The following is a 20,213-nucleotide window of genomic DNA, read 5'->3' as shown; positions in this document are numbered from 1 at the left end:
AAATCCAAGTACTTAATAATATTCTGTAGTATGCACTAGCTTGATATTACACAAAATATCAGTTATTTAATCTCTGTTCGTGTACACATGTTTTCAGAAAATATATATATTTTTTTTGTGTTTCATTTACATATTCCATTCTTCAGTTGTCTTAAAACATAGCTATTTTGATCGACGTCGAAATCTTTCTTATAAAACCAAATACCAATAAAAATACAATAACCGGAACAACGAAATGACTCGAATCTGTTAAACTATTATGAAGAATATTAATTATAAATTTTAAAATCGTCGTTATAAATTTTAAAATTTTAGAACGTCACAAAACGAACGACGAACATCAACTGCTGTACAAATAGCACATAGCTGTTTCGAGAAGAGAAAATAATAAAAAAGGCTATATGAGTGACGTTTCTAATGATAGAGGTGTTATGTCAGGGTAAGACATAATCATATAGTCACTCTAGAAAGAATGATAAAAGACAACAGTAAAGACACAAGAATGGCAATGGCACAGTCAAACTACTTTTCAATCAAGCTTACACGGTTCCTCATGAAAATCATTGGTTTCTGGACAGTCTATACGAGAAAAGAGAAGTTGATGTTACGGGTCAATTATTTCTATATGTTATTTATTCTTTCTATATCCATAACGAACCAATCGATTGATCTTTATTATTGTCGACATGATCTTTACGTGCGTACAAATGACGATTTCTGCGTAACAGTTTTTTATTGTACATTGTGACACAAGTGAAAAAATATTCGTTTGCTTAACAGTGTTACACTATAAATGTTATAACCGTGCTTATTTATTATTTTTTCAACTTTGTTGCAATAGTAAAATTTATTCTTTGTTATTCTTTGTAATTGTATCTTGTGATAACTCGATAAAGAAATATTTAATTCTGATTAAATTTAAATTTCTCTTACTTAATTTAAATTTTCTGTATTTCCTTAAACGTTAAACAAAAAGTAAATTAAATTACTTTCGTCTTATTTTACTATTTTTTGCCTGTGTTACCATTGTCAACTGCTTTTTTTCACGTGAGTCTTGAAACAATTTCATAGGAAGCAACATACACTGCTTCCACGGCAATACCTCTTTTAATAGCAACGGTAAAGGCCATCACGTTTACTGTGCGAAAACCAGAGATAACGTGGTTACTCGAACGGAGCCAGAAATACTTTTGGTGCAAGAAATACAACGCATTTGAGAAAAGAATCATGGATAAACTCAATAAAAAATCCATGCTATATATGGGTTCTTATACATTTTTTATTTATGGAACAGCCGTTGTATACACAGTGTATCCTCTCTTTGGTACGTTTTTACAATTTTTCACATTTCGCTAGTACTTACCTTTTCGAGTCGAATAAGAAATTATAAGAAGAAAATTTTGTAACAGCAAACATTGGAAAAACTGGGGAGGACAGAATTCTCCCTTTCCATTTCAGACTGTTCAAAGTACCCGCAACTAGGACACCGTATTACGAAATTATATTCGGAGTGGAGGTATGTAAATAAGAGAAGTATAAAATATAATGAAGAAATGTGTAGTTGAAATCGGCACAAGCTGTAAAAATTAATATACTTCTGGGAAATAATATAATTTCTGTGCAACGTGATGAAAAAGACACGAGTTTTACAATAACTTACTCTAACTTTTAGAAAGCATACTTTCGAAAAGGAAGATTATTTTATTAAATAATAAATAGAAAAAAATTTATAACAGATATTTAAAATAATTCAAACTTTCATAACTGTAAGATTTAAAATAATTGTACTGAAATAAAAATTTCTTTAAATCAGGTGTCAATACAGAATAAATTAAATAACTAGCTTGCTATCGGTCATTGTTGAATAAATCTCTTCAAAGATAATGTTTGGCTGGCAATGTAAGATTTTTTTTAAATTTCAACATTATTCTCCGAATCATTTATGTATGCTACAGATATATATGTACTTCAAATATCATTGTATCAAATTTTAGCATATTGTTGAAACTACTAGAGTAACTGAAAGCCAGGATCATTATTGTTTGAAAAAAATGCTTACTTTGCTTTACAGGTGATGTCAGCTCTGCATTCAGGAATTTGCTTTTGCTGTTTTGACAATTTATTGTGTGTACTGACTCTACACGTAGGCGGACAGTTCAAGATTTTACAAAATAGATTAGAAACGATATTTGGAAATTTTTCGGAGAGAAAATCATTTGAAACATACGAGGAGTTCAAAGAATGCATAATATATCACCATTTGCTTATTACGTACGTGGAGAAATTGGAATGCGTGTTCTGCTTTCCCCTGATGTTTCAGCTATTAATGTCCAGTATAGTGTTATGTCTCTCGGGGTTTCAGCTAACCATGGTAAGTTATGGTTTACTTTTATATTCTCACATCCTTATTTCCTGCTTCCTTACATTATTTTTCCTATAACCTTTCTCCATTTCTGTCATTGTAATGTTCCAGTTGCCAATCTGCACTTAAAGCAAAGACTAAAATAATTTCATGTTCTTAACCAAGAATAATCATGTTTCAATTATTCTTATTGAATAAAATTGCAATTTAATGTTTTTAATTTTTACTTTAAAGGCTAGCGAAGAATTAGTGAAGAAATATCTGTTCCTGAGTTATGCTATCAGTGGTATCGTACAAGTATATATGATAACACGGATTTGTGACGATATAATGGAAGAAAGCAGCTCCGTAGGAAATGCGATATACAGTTGCAGTTGGGAGAGGACATCTTATATAATGTTCAGTAAACTCAGGAAAGATATGATTATTGTAATGATACGAACAAAATATCCTTGCTACCTTACAGCTGCAAAATTTTTTCCCATCTCTCTTAAGTCGTTTACAAATGTGAGTGCGTGCTTTAGACTAGATTAACTTTAAAAACAACTTACACGTTTTTTGTTACATCTACAGGTGATGAGCACAACTGCATCCTATTTTACCCTACTTCAAACAATGGATGGGTAATGATATTTAATAATAATTTAAAAATATTCCAAAATAATTTTATGATTAAGGTATCATTGAATAGTCGATCACATTAAGAGATATCCAGGTAAATATAATGTATTTAATTAACATATCTTGGATAAGTTGCAAACTGATATTCTAAAATAAAGAAACAATGAGCACAAGAATTTTATAAATAATCTTATTTAATATGTTTCTAAAAAAAATAAATAAATAAAATGTATCTGCTTATACTAAACTTTTTCTATTTTTTACTATATTTCAAAAATATATCTTCATGTTATATTTGACACCAAATAATAAATATTATTCCATAGCACAATTGAACACAATGGAACACAATAGAGATTATCCAACTGTTTCTTAAATATTATTCACAGAAAGTAACACGAACGTTTTATTCTCTGAATAACCATTCACCATAGTATAATTTTTCCTCTGACTAAAATAATCGATACGATGACCAACTGTTAGTTCTCCATTCAATACTGGATGTGATAATCACATCCCCTTCGAAGTATATATAATACATGTGTGATACTTTTCATATTTGTTCCCATCACCATACTATTTGTATTTTACGCGGAAGAGCTCACTTTAGATAGGACACGTATCCATTAACAAACGATCGAGTGTCTCGATAGATCAAAGTAATGTCACTTCAAATCACATTCGCTGAAGTCTAGTAGCTGTCGCCTGATTTCAAAATCAAAATTGAGGAGAAGGATTGCCATGCATACAGCAGAATACTCGGATATCTCCATTGCACTATCGCAGTTTCTTTTGAAACTCTCGGGTATTTGGATGACTATGAATAACACCGAAGAACGTCGAAGAATATTTGCCATGGTATATACTCTAGTCATTCATATCTTCGGATTGTATCTAAATCTCGGCGATGTTTACTACAGCTGGAACAATTTAGGCGTGAGTATGAAAACCAATCATTTTTATAAACTTATTGTTTTTATATAGAAATAGACTATTTATCCTAGGATCATAAGTCATACTATTTATTCTATGATCATAAGTCAGATGCACTTGAAATCAAAATTTATATCCATACTTGAATATTTGGATACTTTTAAATTATTCCAATGCAAGATACAATTCAAAAGAATTTCTTTAAGTTAGTCTTAACATATATAATTATATACATAACATATACAATAACTAATATTATAAATAATAAGGTGACTAAAAATTCTGCAAAATGACTTTAAGTACATCTGCATTGCTGAGTTTCAGAACGATTGAAATATATATTTTAGCTACAACACGTATACAAAAATTTACACAAATTTTACGAAGCTATTTATTAGAAATGAATGTAAAATTTAGAATATAAAATTTAAAAATTGATAGAAAAATAAAATTAATAAAATCAGTTCGTTAATCATAACTGTCAAAACGTAGCAAAAATATCAAACTTCTGAAAACCAATTTGAAATTTACATTTATGTATAAATAATTTAATTGCAAACGAAACAATTAAGCAAAATACTAATTTAGTTTGTAAAATATAATAGATTTGTATTATGAAAATGCAATGAAAAATACGAAACAAATTTTTTTATATGCAATATGATAAATTTTACTTTTTCAGCACTGTACTTTCCTAATCTGTAATACATTATGCATCATATTAGCGATGTTCAAAGTTTTGGTATTAAACATTCGCAGAACGGAATTCAAGGATTTAGTATTATTTGCGCAACAGAATTTCTGGCATTTCAAGTACAATCACAGGGAGAAAATACTTTTCATGAAGTGCCGAAAATTTTGCAAACTATGGACCATAACGGCATGTTCTGTCACGCAAGCCGCTTTGGCTTTTTATCTGATCACACCAATATGCGGTAAGCAAGTATATTAAACAATCCCCATCTTTGCAAGAAATCAACAATTAAACGTAAGACAATTCTATAATTTCCGGAACAATTACTTCAGTTAATCTCAATCGAATAAATTCTTGTTTTGAAGAAAACAAATACACTGCGACAAAAGTTTAAGAAAGCCACATGCATTAAGAAAGAAACTTCCATTTCCTGAAAATGATTTCATTTAAGAAACTTCTATATATAATATTTAAACACTGATATCTATGGACATTAATTAAATACAAAAATTTAAAAAAGAAAAGGAAAACACACAACATTTGTAAACAATAATGTATACTTTATTTTCCAATGCAACTGTTATTATTTTAGGCATTCTTTCAATTAATTTATTTAAATTTTCAAATGATATATTATCTCAATAGTGTTGTGAAATCTCCATTAAATACTTTTGCAAAATTGGAGCATGTTTCCGTAACTTGTTTTTCTCGTAATAATTCAAATAGATCAAGATTAGTCCAATTTATGTTTATTAAAATTTTTTTTTCTTTTTTTTCTTTGCATAAATTTTAAATTGATACAAGTGGTCTTAAACTTTAGACCGGCAGTATATGTGCAAGTTAATCAATAGTTCAGAATCCATATTCCATTACCTTTCAGCGAACATCGGAAAAAACAAATCGGATAGAATACTTCCGTTCAAAATGTGGATCAATTTCCCGCTAAGTGTGACACCATATTACGAAATAATGTTTGCCATTCAGGTATCGTGCATCTCCATTTACATCCATAAAACGCGACATTATCCATTTCCGAGTATATTTAACAGTGATTAGTGACTAGTAATTAGCAAGTTAATGTTCGCGTGAGAAGCTGATAACGCAGCAGGCATAATCATGATTTCATTATGGGAACTCATTATTCACACAGGTGATAGTTGTGGAACAAATCGGTGTGTCCTATTTGTGCAATGATAACTTCTTATGCATATTAAACATGCACGTGATCTACCAATTCCGCATGCTGCAGAACAGGTTGTTAAATCTGTGGAAGATCATCGATAAACAAACGAATAAGGCTGATTGCACTGAAAGATGCTACACAGCGTTGAAAAAATGCATCAGGAAGCATCAGTCATTGATCGAATTCTGCGACAAACTCGAGTACGTTTATACGTTGCCAATCTTCGGCCACATGGTAGTCTTTAGCTTATTAATGTGCTTTGATACGTACGAGATACTCCTGGTATGTGTGAACAGTTTCGTTCGTTTTTTAAATAATATTTCGATGCGATTTTTATGCTAAATTATACTAAATAATTCATACTAAACACAAATTTCATTGTTTGACACATTCGAGAACGGCGCGGCGGATTTTGAAGAGAACCGACGATATTTTTCCTCTTACAATATTAACAGCAATCAAATTTCTGTTGATAAGCATATTTTAATATAACTTTTACTTTGTTTAAAAAATACATCATCATTTTTCACATAATCAATAGATGTATTATATACGTCATATAATAAAGTAAAATCTTGTTAATATTTCATTGATTAATACTTATTGCAAAAATATGACAAGCTCTATAATCACAAACCTGAATCGTAACAAATATTATTTTAAATCTTTACAATATTGTATTAATATTGTACTAGTGTTATAATATTACATTAGTATTATGCAGCGTTATATAATATTATTATAGAATTATTTAATATTATGTATATAGGCAAACGTATCCATCGGGACACGACTCATTTTCGTTTTCCATATGATCGGTAGCTTTATCCATATAATTATCTTCACCTACAGTTGCCATTGCTTAATGGAGGAAAGTGTGAACATTAGCTTGGCAACGTATTCAGGCTGGTGGACAATTCTGCCAATGACCAAAACTGGTAGAATGATACGAAAAGATATTAATATAATAATGATGAAGTCGATCCGACCGTGTTATCTGTCCGCCGCTGGATTCTTCCCTGTGTCTTTGGAAACATCTACTGCGGTACGTGATCTACTGCTTATTCCACGTCCTGTTTATTCTTTAAATACCATTTTAATAACAAATAATAAGTAAATTTTGAGATAAAATTTACGATAGTAAACTAAAACTTCTTGTTTCAGCTTATGAGTTCCACAGTGTCATATTTCACGCTCATGAGAGAATCATCCACGAGAGAATGACAGACAAATAATTCATATCGTATGATATATATACATAAATTTACGTGATAAAAATATTTTAATTGTTTGTTTACAAACAAACTGTGTTTTAGTAACAATGAAAATAAAGTTATTCAAACGATTTTACGTGGAGGAAAATTTTATATAGAATATGAAAATTCCACAAGTCAAGCGAATCATAATTATCATCGTAATGATAATCTAATTTTCTGTGGTTTCAATACCAGGTACTCCAATCCTGCAAATATTACATAAAACTTTACTATTTTAAATATTAATTGATTATTAATATTTAAATTAATAATAATATTTTTATAATATTATAGTAAATATTATTATATTAACAGGTAAATATCAACAATATTATAATAATAATTTGACTAATTATTAAAATTTAATTTCCTTTTGTAAGCAACATAATTTATCACAGATACTAAAATTTAACGATACTATGAATTATGACTTACATTAGCAAATGATTTCAAATATTCGTATATACGTTTCTCGTTTGCACTTTCACTTTCTTTGCTGAAAGAACAATTGTCGGTTTCGTAAAGTAGTAAAACCAGTTTTGGACGGGGCATTTACATAATCAATTTGTAAAAAATAAGAAAAATAACAGAATATCGTTGTAACAAAATGACAACACACATTCAAAGAATTATTATGATTTTGCATAAAAACGTGCTTTTAGGGTATGTATATCTTCCCTCATGACATATATAATGTCCAACAAAATAATGTTAAACGCACAAGAAAAAATAAACATTGAATATTGTATTACTCACTCTAAATAGTTTGATGATTCAGCTACAAGGAAGAAAATTTAAACACTATGTTATCATTTTATCGGATCGATGTTTGGTTACATTTTAAAACGTACAACTTTTTCTTTGGATTTTTGTTACCAATACATTATATTCTATGTATAATAAAAGTACATAATACAAATATAAAATAGATTGAATCATTACGCAAAAATTATGATAACAATGTAAACAAGTATTGTTTAAAATAATCACAGGTACAACATTAAAAAATTCCGATTTCACCTCAACGAAACCATTCAAGGATATACTGTTTAAGAGGATATACTGTGTAAGGACGGAAAATGTCTAATACACTTGTATATACATACGTATGTATATCTGACTTTATAATGAAGGTTTGAAAAGTCAATTTTAATCCAGGACGTAATGATCGTATGAAAGAATAATGCAACGAACGTCCATTGCCAATCAAATTATCCAACATGCTTTTTATTTCTTTGTTCCCCACTGAAACATTGTAATCATCCCTTCAATTCACACCATGTGTAATAGTGTGTAGAGAAAAAATTAATAGCAGGTAGAAAGATACGAACGGAAACAAGGAATCGATAAAGGATAGCAATTACCGTTACCGGTCGTACATAAGGGAGAGTTTAGTAGACGCTCGAGAGTCGTCATGCAAACGAAACGAAAGTCGGATATATCTATAAATTTGTCTTCTTTTTTTTTGAAGAACATTGGCTTATGGGTAGATGATAATCACGCGAAAGAGCCTCAGATGAAATTGATACTTATCTATACGGTTTGGAACTCAGTGTGTGGCGTACTCATTTCTAGCAGAGATCTATATTTTACTTGGCTCTATAATGGCGTGAGTGTATTCACAATTTTATACTTATAACGAATGTAGTTAATAGAAATAACTGACTCTAGTACAACGCCGGCATTTTAGAAATGAGAATTCATGAAGTTTTATCAAAATTCCTAGGTTAATAGTTAATTTGAAATAATTATCATTTCATTATAAATTAATAATGCCACTTTTGCTATAAACTAATCGATTAATTATTCGTTTGCAATCAATAATTTGGAAATTTTTAATATGTTTAATTAATATTATTTAATAAACCATATTGTTTTAAATTATTTGCCATCTATAACACAATGCAATATAATTTACAGTAATGCAATTAACTTGTAGAACTACTTGTTACAGTGATTCATCTCAGAATTCATTTTGAAGCGAAACCAAGTGGATCGTTACAAGATCTTTTTCTTTTACAATATTTTTTACAATGTTATATCGGTTTAAATTATCAACAATTTTTCATTTATCATTGGTACAGTTATGCTCTTCACTTTTATTATTCGTTTAGAATCGACATTTTGAAACATGTCCAATCAATGACACTTTTGCAGTAAATCTTATTGCATTATTCGTCAGCTATAATACAATACTATCTACAATACTTATTACTTATCTCACAGTAATTGATTTCAGGACGTACTTTATACTCTTACCAACACTCTGAGTGTAATAATAATCTTAATGAAAGTATCCATTATAGTGATGCATAAGAAAGAATTCATAAATCTGATTGTGTACATGCAAGAAAATTTCTGGAATGTCAAATACGATATTCACGAGAAAGAAATTCTGGACAACTGTAAAAAGATTTGCGCGTTTTTCGTCTCCTCCGTTACCGCCATTGGTATTTGTGCTATAATAGCTTATCTCAGTACACCATTCACCGGTAGATTATAATATGAAAGAAATAAAAATTTTTTCACGCAAAGTGTGCTTTGCACGCGTAATATACGCAAAATAAAGCGTCATCTACGCGTTTATTGCAGCACAGATTGGAAACAATGAATCCGAAAGAATACTTCCATTTAATATGTGGCTAAATTTCCCAATGGTATCGCCTTATTACGAACTATTATTTTTGTTCCAGGTATTTCAAATGTTTTTACTTTTACTAGTAAATGATATAGATAGACAATAGTAGGACGCTTCATTCCATTACTATATACGATATGAATATATTGAAATTATGTTGTATTATACAGGGCGGGCTACAAGTAATAGTAATTGAATGAGTCATTCTACCATTCACATTTAAACATATCCTGTAGCATATCCTGTACATTCAAATACACTCGTTCCTTGATTTACGCAGTATTTCTTTTACGCGAATAATAAGTACTCTCTATTTACGCTATTTTGTTATTCAATTTACACGATCTCATTTTACGAGGTCCTTTTTCTTCTCTTCCATTATTGGTAATTATTCTTTCTAAAATTTCCTGATTCAGCAAAATACCAAGAATACTTACCAACATACAATTTTCATTGATTGTTTTGTGAAAATATGTGAGATAAATCTTTTTATAACTTATATTAGCTTTTTCTAATATTTCATTCTGGTGGATTCCTTTTTTTTCTTCTTTTTCTTCCGCATGTAGAGAATAATCCGCGTAAATCGAGGGACGTATATTGAATTTTCGACAAACAAAAATAATTTTTAATAGAAATTGATTTAGAATTATAGACAGAAATTAAAAGATGTAATATATACAGAAATAATCTTTATTTCTTACAGATTATAACCTTTCTCTACATAGGAGTCTGTTATTTTTGCTTTGACAATATTTTCTGCATAATGGCCATACACTTAACTGGTCAATTTCGCATACTTCGATACAGATTTTTAAAAATGTGCGACACAGAATATCAGATAACCGAAAAAGATGAGGAATCAATGCTGACAAAGCACGCATACATGATCTACGATACATTTAAAAAATACGTACGACACCATCAGGCATTGATCAATTATTACAAAACGCTAGAAAACGTGTACACGATGATTATACTTGGACAAGTGTTAGTATTTAGTATGTTAATTTGCCTGTTTGGTTATCAAGTGTTGTTGGTTAGTATTTGACATATTGCAAACACTTTTATTACGAATGTTCACACACCGATTCGAAAACGAAATGTCAACAATTGATTTTTCTGTAACATTCTATCAAGTGCATTTTAATTACTTGATTGAGAAATTTTAATTATAGTATATTGCATAACATACCGTTATAAAAATATATTTGATAAAAATATTTCGATAAAAATATGTTTTCTCTTAGGCCAAAGCCAGCGCCGCACGACGTGCCGTTTTCATTTTTCTTTTACTCGGTGCGATGTCGTTATTGTTTATGTTTACCTATAGCTGTGACGGCGTGATAGAACATAGCGATAACGTTGCCATTGGATCGTACTCAGCTATGTGGACGATTATGCCAATGAACGAATATGGGAAGATGCTTCGAAATGATATCGTAATGACAATAAAGCGCTCTAGGCGAGTCTGCTGTCTAACCGCATACGGATTTTTCCCTGTGTCGCTGGAAACTTACACTACAGTCGGTATAATACACGAAACAAATGCAATACATATATATATATATTATTGTGCGTTTACGCCAAACAAACGAATGTTGCGACAAATCCACGCTCGTTTTATTTATCCTTATTATAACAGTCTTTAATCCTTTTACTGCCAACGAGCCGATATTTCGGCTTTAGATGCATTTTTCAAAACGAAGGTTTCAAGTTTTAAAATAAAGTTTATTTATCGTTGTACAATTTTTTCTGCAAACTTATAACAGTTTAATTGTAATATTTAGTGTCCACAAATATTGATAAGAGTCACTATACGTTCAAATGTTCTTCATAAAATTCATGAAAGTATACATATCAAATCGGTCCTAACCGTTTTCGATATACCGACACACACATTTCGGGTTGACAATAAAAAGAGTCTGTGAACGATATAAATACGGGAACAAATTTAGTCGCAGATTAAACATTCGTTCGTTTGATGTGAACACCACCATTATTGTCTTCCTGTATATGTATGTTTTACAGATTTTGAGTACCGCAGTATCGTATTTCACATTGTTAAGAAACCATGTGGAAATAACAGATAAAACATAATGGATAACAAAAGATTCCAATTGATTTGTCATAGAAAATTATATGTGTAGATTAAGTTATAGAAAAAGAAAGAAGGAAAAAAGAAAAATAAAATTCGTCTTTTGTACAGAATTGCAGACACATATACATCGTTAGAATTACTAACGTACTCTACCAATAAACACGTGATATGAACGAAAAATATTGTTAAGTTGCAAAGTATTGTAGAATAGGAGAAGAATCGTCTTCCAAATCAATTTCACCACAGTTCACAGATCACTCTAGCACTGCCAATTTCAGTTCACCGACAAACATTTCGCTTCCGCCAAAGAGAAAATAAATTATAATTTTCTTAAATGGCATTTAACGATTTAGCAGGGGCATTTTATAAAATGTTCCATTTACAAAGCGACGCAGCTGTTGACCATACCTTGATTTCCCGTCAATAACGTATCGACCCGATCTATACGTTTCTCGCCAAATGAGGAATAATAATCCTCGTCTACCTTCAATAAGCATTCTGCTATCTTCTCTTCCACTATTTCCCATCCTTCTATTATCGTTTTAATAAATAACCGTGCATGAATGGCAATAAGAAATAAATATAAAGGGCGCGATCATTTAATAAAGAATGCGAATAGATCAAAGCGATCGATTGTATTATAACATTAATAACATCGCATTATAACAATCAATAGTTCTGTACGTGTACGAGAATTCAATATTCGAACGTACTGGCTAGTTGTTAGCCAATGCGATATGAGCTCCGACAAGAACGACGACAAATCTATCAGTTTGACTTCCATTTTTATGAAACTCGTGGGATTATGGATGGCGAGTAACCGATCCGAGCAACGCGTTAGAGATATTACAGTGGGTTACACGTTGATCGCGATCCTCTTCGCTATATGGGTGCAATTCACGGACATGTATTACTCGTGGGGCGACTTTAGTGTAAGGCCACTGATAATTAATTCTGAAATCTACGACTTGTATTATATAGATAAATTATCGCGAGTAAATTCAAATTATACACAACGTACACAACGGCTTGAATGGTGTTGTATATATATATTTTGTAAATGAATATATCTACTAGGAATGATAGGCATTTTATTGTCCTGAAATAACATTGTCGCTAAAGTCTTATGTAAATGAATACATTGACTGTTCATAGGCCTGTCTTTTTACTGCATGCAATATGTTGTCGTTAACGATGCCGTTTATCAAGATACTCGTTCTGCTCGCTCACAAAGAGGATTTTTTTCGTTTAATTTTGTACCTACAGCGAAAATTTTTGCACGCAGATTACGACAGCTACGAAAGACAAATTGTGATCGGTTTTAAACGAAAATGTACATTTTTTATTTATTTCTTCACACTTTTCACTTTGGCCACTGTTGTTTCTTATATTGTTAATCCACTTATCGGTAAGTTAAGACTAGTAAAAATATGACGCATTTCCTTGAATTTAATTCTGTTATCACTTTTTTTTTTGTACCAACGTAAACTTTTACTGTTTCTCTCATGGAAATTACCACATTATTAAATATTTACTTAAAAACAAGTTATTCAAACATCTGTTTCAGCAAATATTGGAAAAAATGAGTCAGACAGAGTACTTCCGTTCAACATGTGGGTGGACTTGCCACTGACTACAACGCCATACTATGAAATAATATTCGTTCTACAGGTATTGTCATTTCATAATTTTATTACAACAGAGTCTCCCACATCTGAACTAACAGAAGGGCAAAAAATAATAGAACAACTAGTTTTCTGACATTTAAAAATGTTATATCTTTTTCGTTATTGAAATACCTAATTTTCTTGGTATAGGTAAGTACAGTTCTTGTTGTGTTTCAAATTATATTTAAGGTAAAATGAACGATTCTTTTAAAAGTAGAGGTTCCTAAACTATTATTGTACGATTTCTTTTTACAAAATTTCTTTTTACAAAGTTTCGATATTTAAATGTCCGAATATTATAATATTGGGAGTCACTGTAAAATATTTTAAAATAATTTTGTATAAGGAAAAGCAGTGTAACAAAGTTTGAACATTAGAATATTCGGATAATAGTTGTTCGGATATGGGTGGTTTAAAGCGTATTATCACAATTCCAAACTATTATTTAATAATACTGTTTTAATTAACATTCACAGGTTTTGTCTTTATATCATATTGGAATAAGTTACTTTTGCTTCGATAACTTCTTGTGCATTATAAATCTACACGTAGCTGGTCAGTTTCAAATATTGCAATATAGAATCACAAATATGCCGGATTTAATGTACAAAGGGAAACAAAGGAAGAACGAAGTATCATACAAGGAATCGACAAGTTTTGCAGACGATTGTTATACCATTTTTAAGAAATATATTCGACAACACCAAATACTCATAGCGTATTGCGAGAAATTAGAAGAGGTATTCAATTGGATCATTCTAGAGCAAGTACTGATGTTCAGTTTGTTAATCTGCCTCGATGGATATCAAGTTCTTCTGGTTAGTACAGCACGCTAGTATGAATTATAATGAATGCAAAGATCTGAACTATAAGTTTTCAATTTCGAAATTTATTATGATTCATTTTATACCAACATCTTTAACGGTTACTGTTATTGTTCACGATTTTACTCGCTTCTTTACTAATAATTATTGTATATATAACTATCATTCTTATAATCTATATAATCCTTACCGTGTCGATTTCTAACGGTCTATTTTTAGAGATTTTAACGAAATATATAAGTAAAATTTATTCTCATGAAAGATATAAGTAAAGATATATGTTACAAATTTTTCTTGTGCTTTATTGTATGTACTTTAATATTTTCACACGAATTTCATATTTCAACCGGATGCATTATAAATAATATTACTTCTTGCAGGCAGACGCACCTACAAGGACACGTTTAATCTTCACCTTTCACATAACAGGATGTTTATGCCAATTACTGATGTTCACTTACAGTTGCGACTGTATCATGCGCGAAAGTATGAGCGTAGCCACTGCAGCGTATAAAGCACCTTGGCCACTCTTGTCAATGACTACAAGCGGAAGAATGATGCGGAAGGATTTGACTCTCGTTATCATGAGATCCAGCATACCTTGTTGCTTAACAGGCAGAGGTTTCTTCATTGTGTCACTAGAAACATACACTAACGTAAGTAACATGTTAATTACCGCTACTGAAATCCCTAATCACTAGATCACGATTACTGAAGGATTTTATCTAAATTTAACTCATTCGATCTGACTTTTGGCCAATAAAGTTAAATATGTAAATGTGCTAAAAATGTGTTCTTAAATAGTTTGAAAATTTTTTGTTGATAAAACGTAAGGATANATATGTTTCCTTGCTATTGACAATTTGGAATAAATATGTCAGTATTTATGGTATTGCCAGCTTCCGATAAATTCGTATCACCAGTAAATAAATAAGACAAATAAAGGTGTACGTAGATGTATTTATAGAAAAATAATAGATAGACACTTTTGGCAAATCAGAACGAAGAAAATCACGAGTGTCCAAATTTCAAACGCGTTTTTCATGATTAAAAAAATACGTCTCTGATTATTTCATCGTTGTAAAAAATGTTCAATAATATTAGACCAAAAGTAATATAAAAATTCCATCCTGTGGAATTTTAAAGTATATTTTACGCAAACACTTTCATCTACTATATCCCAGAATTGAAATGGTTATGATTTAATTAAATTATTATCCAGTTGTTGCATAAAATTACATGACAATAACGTTCAAACTTTGAAGACACTTTAAAATCTATCATTTTGCGTTTCATGAAAAATATCATGAGGCAAAATTGCTCATCCATATCGTCTTTTGCAGGTTTTAAGTACAGCAGCATCATACTTTACATTATTAAAACAACGTACCGTTTCGTGATATATATTAATTGTGACACACATAGTGTAAACGTTTATATGCTATAAATTAAATTGATTAGAAAAGAATATAATTTTATACTGATAAAATCAATTAATCAGCTTTCATTAGATACATCTACATAAGATGTACGTAATCTAATCGTACTAAAATTTATTAAGTATTCTTTCAAACTTACACATAAAATAAAGATAATGATTATACAATGTGTCATTACTGAATTCATAATATAAAGAGAAAGAAAGCAATATAAGAAAGCCATTTAATAAAAAAAATTTATTTTACTTTATTAATATTCTATCGATAAATGCATGTATATATAATATTTTCAAATGTAAGTATACATACATATGTTTATATACAAAATATACATATATTTTCTAATAAGAATATTCACAGACATTTTGCTATCGTTAAACTAAACATTTAATTTATCATCAAACATTTAATCTTTCGTTTTAATGCTTTTTTCTTACTTAATTAAAATCTTATTTTTAAATTAATTAAATACATTTTAATATAAATTATAAATAAATTAAATTAAATAAATAAATATACAGTAGAATCTCGATTAACCAGTGTAATGGAGGAATAAGCAGTCCGAATAAATCGAAATTCAACGAATAATCGAAATCCGAAGAGAAATAACTAAAAATGTTTTTTTCTATATAAAATTTCTTTGTATATGTGTTTGTTTAATTTTTTCTATACAGTGATAGAAAACAACTGATGAAAGAGATTTGAATATATAAATGTAAATGAATGTATATAAACCGACGTACATATGTCAGTAAACATAAGAAAACGAGTAACCGGAATTCTATATAATTAAAACTTCAATCAATCGAGGTCTTACTGTAATTAATATATGCTATTTTAATAAACAACTAATTATTTATTCCAATATTTTAATTAGCGCAAACAATTAAAACACAATGAAGTCCAATATTTCAACTTACAGGTAAATTTCTCTCGTCAATTAATTAATTAATTCAACTTACAATTAGTCATATCGCAGACGAATCAGATTACATATAAATACACTACGTCAGTAGATCTTCTTTCGCCATGGAATCTACACTTTTTCCTTTTCTAAAAACACAAAGGAACTTACAAACGAGTTTCTTATCCTACATGCGAGATTTAACATGCTACACTTCCCATGCAACAAAAACGGCACAGCTGTTGACAGTAGTCTGATTTCACACACTAATTCTAGGTCTCTTCAAACACAGAAATCATGCATAATTTATCGGTCCGTTTAATATACTGGTTTCCAAATAATAAAGTATAGTAGAATATCTAGGGACTGTGATCGAGCGTTCTGTTATATTCCCTTTCCCCCTTATCATTTCATTCCCTTTTTCCTCCCTTTTCTTTCGATAAATGGTAGTCTAAAATTAATACGAAGAACACGATTGTGAATAAGGGAAGCTCGATGCCTCTATTTTTGAAAAGCATCATTCATTTTATTTTAAGATGTCCTCCAATTCATTTTCACCACATTTCACAAATCACTCTAGCACTGCCAATTTCAATTCATTGATAAATATATCGCTTCCGCTGAGAAGAAAATAAATTATAACTTTCTTAAATGGCATGTAACGATTTAATAGGGGCATTTTATAAAATTTTTCATCTACAAAGCGACGCAGTTGTTGACCGTACCTTGATTTCCAATCAATCATGCATAACGCATCGATCCGATCTATACGTTTCTCGCCAAATGAGGAATAATAATCCTCGTCTACCTTCAATAAGCATTCTGCTATCTTCTCCTCCACTATTTTCCATCGTTCTATTATCGTTCTAATAAATAACCATGCATGAATGGCAATAAGAAATAAATATAAAGGGCGCGATCATTTAATAAACGATGTGAATAGATCAAAGCGATCGATCGTATTATAACATTAATAACATCGCATTATAACAATCAATAGTTCTGTACGTGTACGAGAGTTCAATATTCGAACGTACTGGCTAGTTGTTAGCCAATGCGATATGAGCTCCGACAAGAACGACGACAAATCTATCAGTTTGACTTCCATTTTTATGAAACTCGTGGGATTATGGATGGCGGGTAACCGATCCGAGCAACGCGTTAGAGACATTACAGTGGGTTACACGTTGATCGCGATCCTCTTCGCTATATGGGTGCAATTCATGGACATGTATTACTCGTGGGGCGACTTTAGTGTAAGGCCACTGATAATTAATTCTGAAATCTACGACTTGTATTACATAGATAAATTATCGCGAGTAAATTCAAATTATACACAACATACACAACGGCTTGAATGGTTTTGTATATATATATTTTGTAAATGAATATATCTACTAGGAATGATAGGCATTTTATTGTCCTGAGATAACATTGTCGCTAAACTCTTATGTAAATGAATACATTGACTGTTCATAGGCGTGTCTTTTTACTGCATGCAATATGTTGTCGTCATTGATGCCGTTTATCAAGATACTCGTTCTACTCGCTCACAAAGAGGATTTTTTTCGTTTAATTTTGTACCTGCAGCGAAAATTTTTGCACTCAGATTACGACAGCTACGAAAGACAAATTGTGATCGGTTTTAAACGAAAATGTACATTTTTTATTTATTTTCTTACATTTTTCACTTTGGCCACTGTTGCTTCTTATATTGTTAATCCACTTATCGGTAAGTCAAGACTAGTAAAAATATGACGCAATTTGCAAATCCTTGAATTTAATTCTATCACTTTTTTTTTTTTTTGTACCAACGTAAACTTTTATTGTTTTTCTCATGAAAAATTACTAGAAATTATCACGTTATTAAATATTTATTTAAAAACAAATTTTTCAAACGTCTGTTTCAGCAAATATTGGAAAAAATGAGTCAGACAGAGTACTTCCGTTCAACATGTGGGTGGACTTGCCACTGACTACAACGCCCTACTATGAAATAACATTCGTTATACAGGTATTGTCATTTCATAATTTTTTTACAACAGAGTCTTCCACGTTAGAACTAATAGAAGCGCAAAAAGTGCTCGGTTAATGGAATTTTCAAATAATAGAACAGCCACTTCTGACATTTAAGAATGTTATATCTTTTCATTATTGAAATACTTAATTTCCCTTGGTATAGTTAAGAACATTCTTGTTGTGTTTCAAATTAAAGTAAAATGATTAAAATTTATTTAAAGTAAAATGAACGATGTCTTTTAAAAGAGGTTCCAAAACTATTATTGTACAATTTCTTTTTACAAAATTCCTTTTTACAAAGTATCAATATTTAAATGTCCAAATATTATAATATTGGGAGTCACTGTAAAATAATTTAGTACAGGGAAAAGCAGTGTAACAAAATTTGAACATTAGAATATTCGGATATGGGTGGTTCGTATTATCACAATTCCAAACTATTTAATAATACTGTTTTAATTAACATTCACAGGTTTTGTCTTTATATCATATTGGAATAAGTTACTTTTGCTTCGATAACTTCTTGTGCATAATAAATCTACACGTGGCTGGTCAGTTTCAAATATTGCAATATAGAATCACAAATATGCCGGATTTAATGAACAAAGGGAAACAAAGGAGGAACGAAGTATCATACAAGGAATCAACGTGTTTTGCAGACGAATATTATACCATTTTTAAGAAATATATTCGACAGCACCAAACACTCATAGCGTATTGCGAGAAATTAGAAGAGGTATTCAATTGGATCATTCTAGAGCAAGTACTGATGTTCAGTTTGTTAATCTGCCTCGATGGATATCAAGTTCTTCTGGTTAGTACAGCATGCTAGTATGAATTATAATCAATACAAAGATCTGACCTATAAATTTGTTATGATTCATTTTATACCAACATCTTTTACAGCTACTTTTATTATTCATGAATATATATTGTATATTTTTCATATTATGAACAATCTTGCATCTTAAAATTTTCTGCAAATATATCCACAGTTTAAATATTTACTCTAACAGATAAAGTGAGTCATTCGTAATTTTCCATAGAACTACCAGTGTGATTAGAGTGATTAATTCGTAATTTTTCATGGAAATTTTATCGATTTACGACGGTCTGTTTTTAAAAATTTTAATAATACATATTTCATGGGAGAAATTTTTCTTTATTTATATATAATGACATATACTAAAAATTTTTCCTATGTCATGTACTTTAACTTTTCATACGAATTTCATACTTCAACTAAATCCATTAACAAATAATATTACTTCTTGCAGGCAGGCGCACCTACAAGGACACGTTTGATTTTCAGCTTTCACATAGGAGCATGCTTATGCCAGTTACTCATGTTCACTTACAGTTGCGACTGTATCATACGCGAAAGTATGAGTGTAGCTATTGCAGCGTACAAAGCACCTTGGCCATTGTTATCAATGACTGCAAGCGGAAGGATGATGCAGAAGGATTTGACTCTCGTTATCATGAGGTCCAGCGTACCTTGTTGCTTAACAGGCAGAGGTTTCTTCATTGTGTCACTAGAAACATACACTAACGTAAGTAACATGTTAATTACCG

At 30.4% G+C, this 20,213-nt stretch overlaps 5 protein-coding genes across 6 annotated transcripts in view; all 5 read left to right on the top strand.

The window, feature by feature from the left end:
• Positions 1-462: 462 nt before the first annotated feature.
• Positions 463-3,129, top strand: LOC122529761 (odorant receptor 13a-like). Of its 2 annotated transcripts, none has more exons than XM_043656184.1 (6): positions 463-610; positions 1,072-1,324; positions 1,410-1,516; positions 2,072-2,371; positions 2,597-2,869; positions 2,936-3,129. In XM_043656184.1, the coding sequence occupies exons 1-6, from the start codon at positions 473-475 to the stop codon at positions 2,987-2,989; spliced, it is 1,125 nt and encodes a 374-aa protein (XP_043512119.1). In that variant the 5' UTR covers positions 463-472; the 3' UTR covers positions 2,990-3,129. The 2 variants fall into 2 exon arrangements, with proteins under 2 accessions (XP_043512119.1, XP_043512118.1); XM_043656183.1 differs by having other exon boundaries at positions 464-697.
• A 528-nt stretch (positions 3,130-3,657) lies between these two features.
• Positions 3,658-7,154, top strand: LOC122529762 (odorant receptor 13a-like). Its single transcript, XM_043656185.1, has 6 exons — positions 3,658-3,919; positions 4,599-4,851; positions 5,491-5,594; positions 5,761-6,075; positions 6,563-6,838; positions 6,958-7,154. The coding sequence occupies exons 1-6, from the start codon at positions 3,725-3,727 to the stop codon at positions 7,015-7,017; spliced, it is 1,203 nt and encodes a 400-aa protein (XP_043512120.1). The 5' UTR covers positions 3,658-3,724; the 3' UTR covers positions 7,018-7,154.
• Positions 7,155-8,463: 1,309 nt separating this feature from the next.
• Positions 8,464-11,801, top strand: LOC122529757 (odorant receptor 13a-like). Its single transcript, XM_043656180.1, has 6 exons — positions 8,464-8,658; positions 9,289-9,541; positions 9,642-9,742; positions 10,391-10,723; positions 10,935-11,210; positions 11,716-11,801. Exons 1-6 carry the CDS (start codon positions 8,464-8,466, stop codon positions 11,782-11,784), a joined length of 1,227 nt encoding a protein of 408 aa, XP_043512115.1. The 3' UTR covers positions 11,785-11,801.
• Positions 11,802-12,522: 721 nt separating this feature from the next.
• Positions 12,523-15,856, top strand: LOC122529756 (odorant receptor 13a-like). Its single transcript, XM_043656179.1, has 6 exons — positions 12,523-12,717; positions 12,941-13,193; positions 13,353-13,456; positions 13,929-14,270; positions 14,657-14,932; positions 15,620-15,856. The coding sequence occupies exons 1-6, from the start codon at positions 12,523-12,525 to the stop codon at positions 15,674-15,676; spliced, it is 1,227 nt and encodes a 408-aa protein (XP_043512114.1). The 3' UTR covers positions 15,677-15,856.
• Positions 15,857-18,123: 2,267 nt separating this feature from the next.
• LOC122529741 overlaps positions 18,124-20,213 on the top strand; it is a 16,669-nt gene continuing 14,579 nt past the window's right edge. Inside the window, exons 1-4 of the mRNA XM_043656153.1 lie at positions 18,124-18,351; positions 18,530-18,633; positions 19,111-19,452; positions 19,916-20,191. Coding sequence (XP_043512088.1) covers positions 18,138-18,351; positions 18,530-18,633; positions 19,111-19,452; positions 19,916-20,191 — 936 coding nt within the window. The 5' untranslated portion in view covers positions 18,124-18,137. The remainder of the gene's footprint in view (positions 18,352-18,529; positions 18,634-19,110; positions 19,453-19,915; positions 20,192-20,213) is intronic.

Source organism: Frieseomelitta varia, unplaced genomic scaffold, assembly GCF_011392965.1.
Source record: "Frieseomelitta varia isolate USP_RPSP 00005682 unplaced genomic scaffold, Fvar_1.2 scaffold_307, whole genome shotgun sequence".
Lineage (NCBI taxonomy): Eukaryota > Metazoa > Arthropoda > Insecta > Hymenoptera > Apidae > Frieseomelitta > Frieseomelitta varia.
Note: the sequence above shows the minus strand (reverse complement) of the source record. Positions and strands in the feature narration are given on the sequence as shown.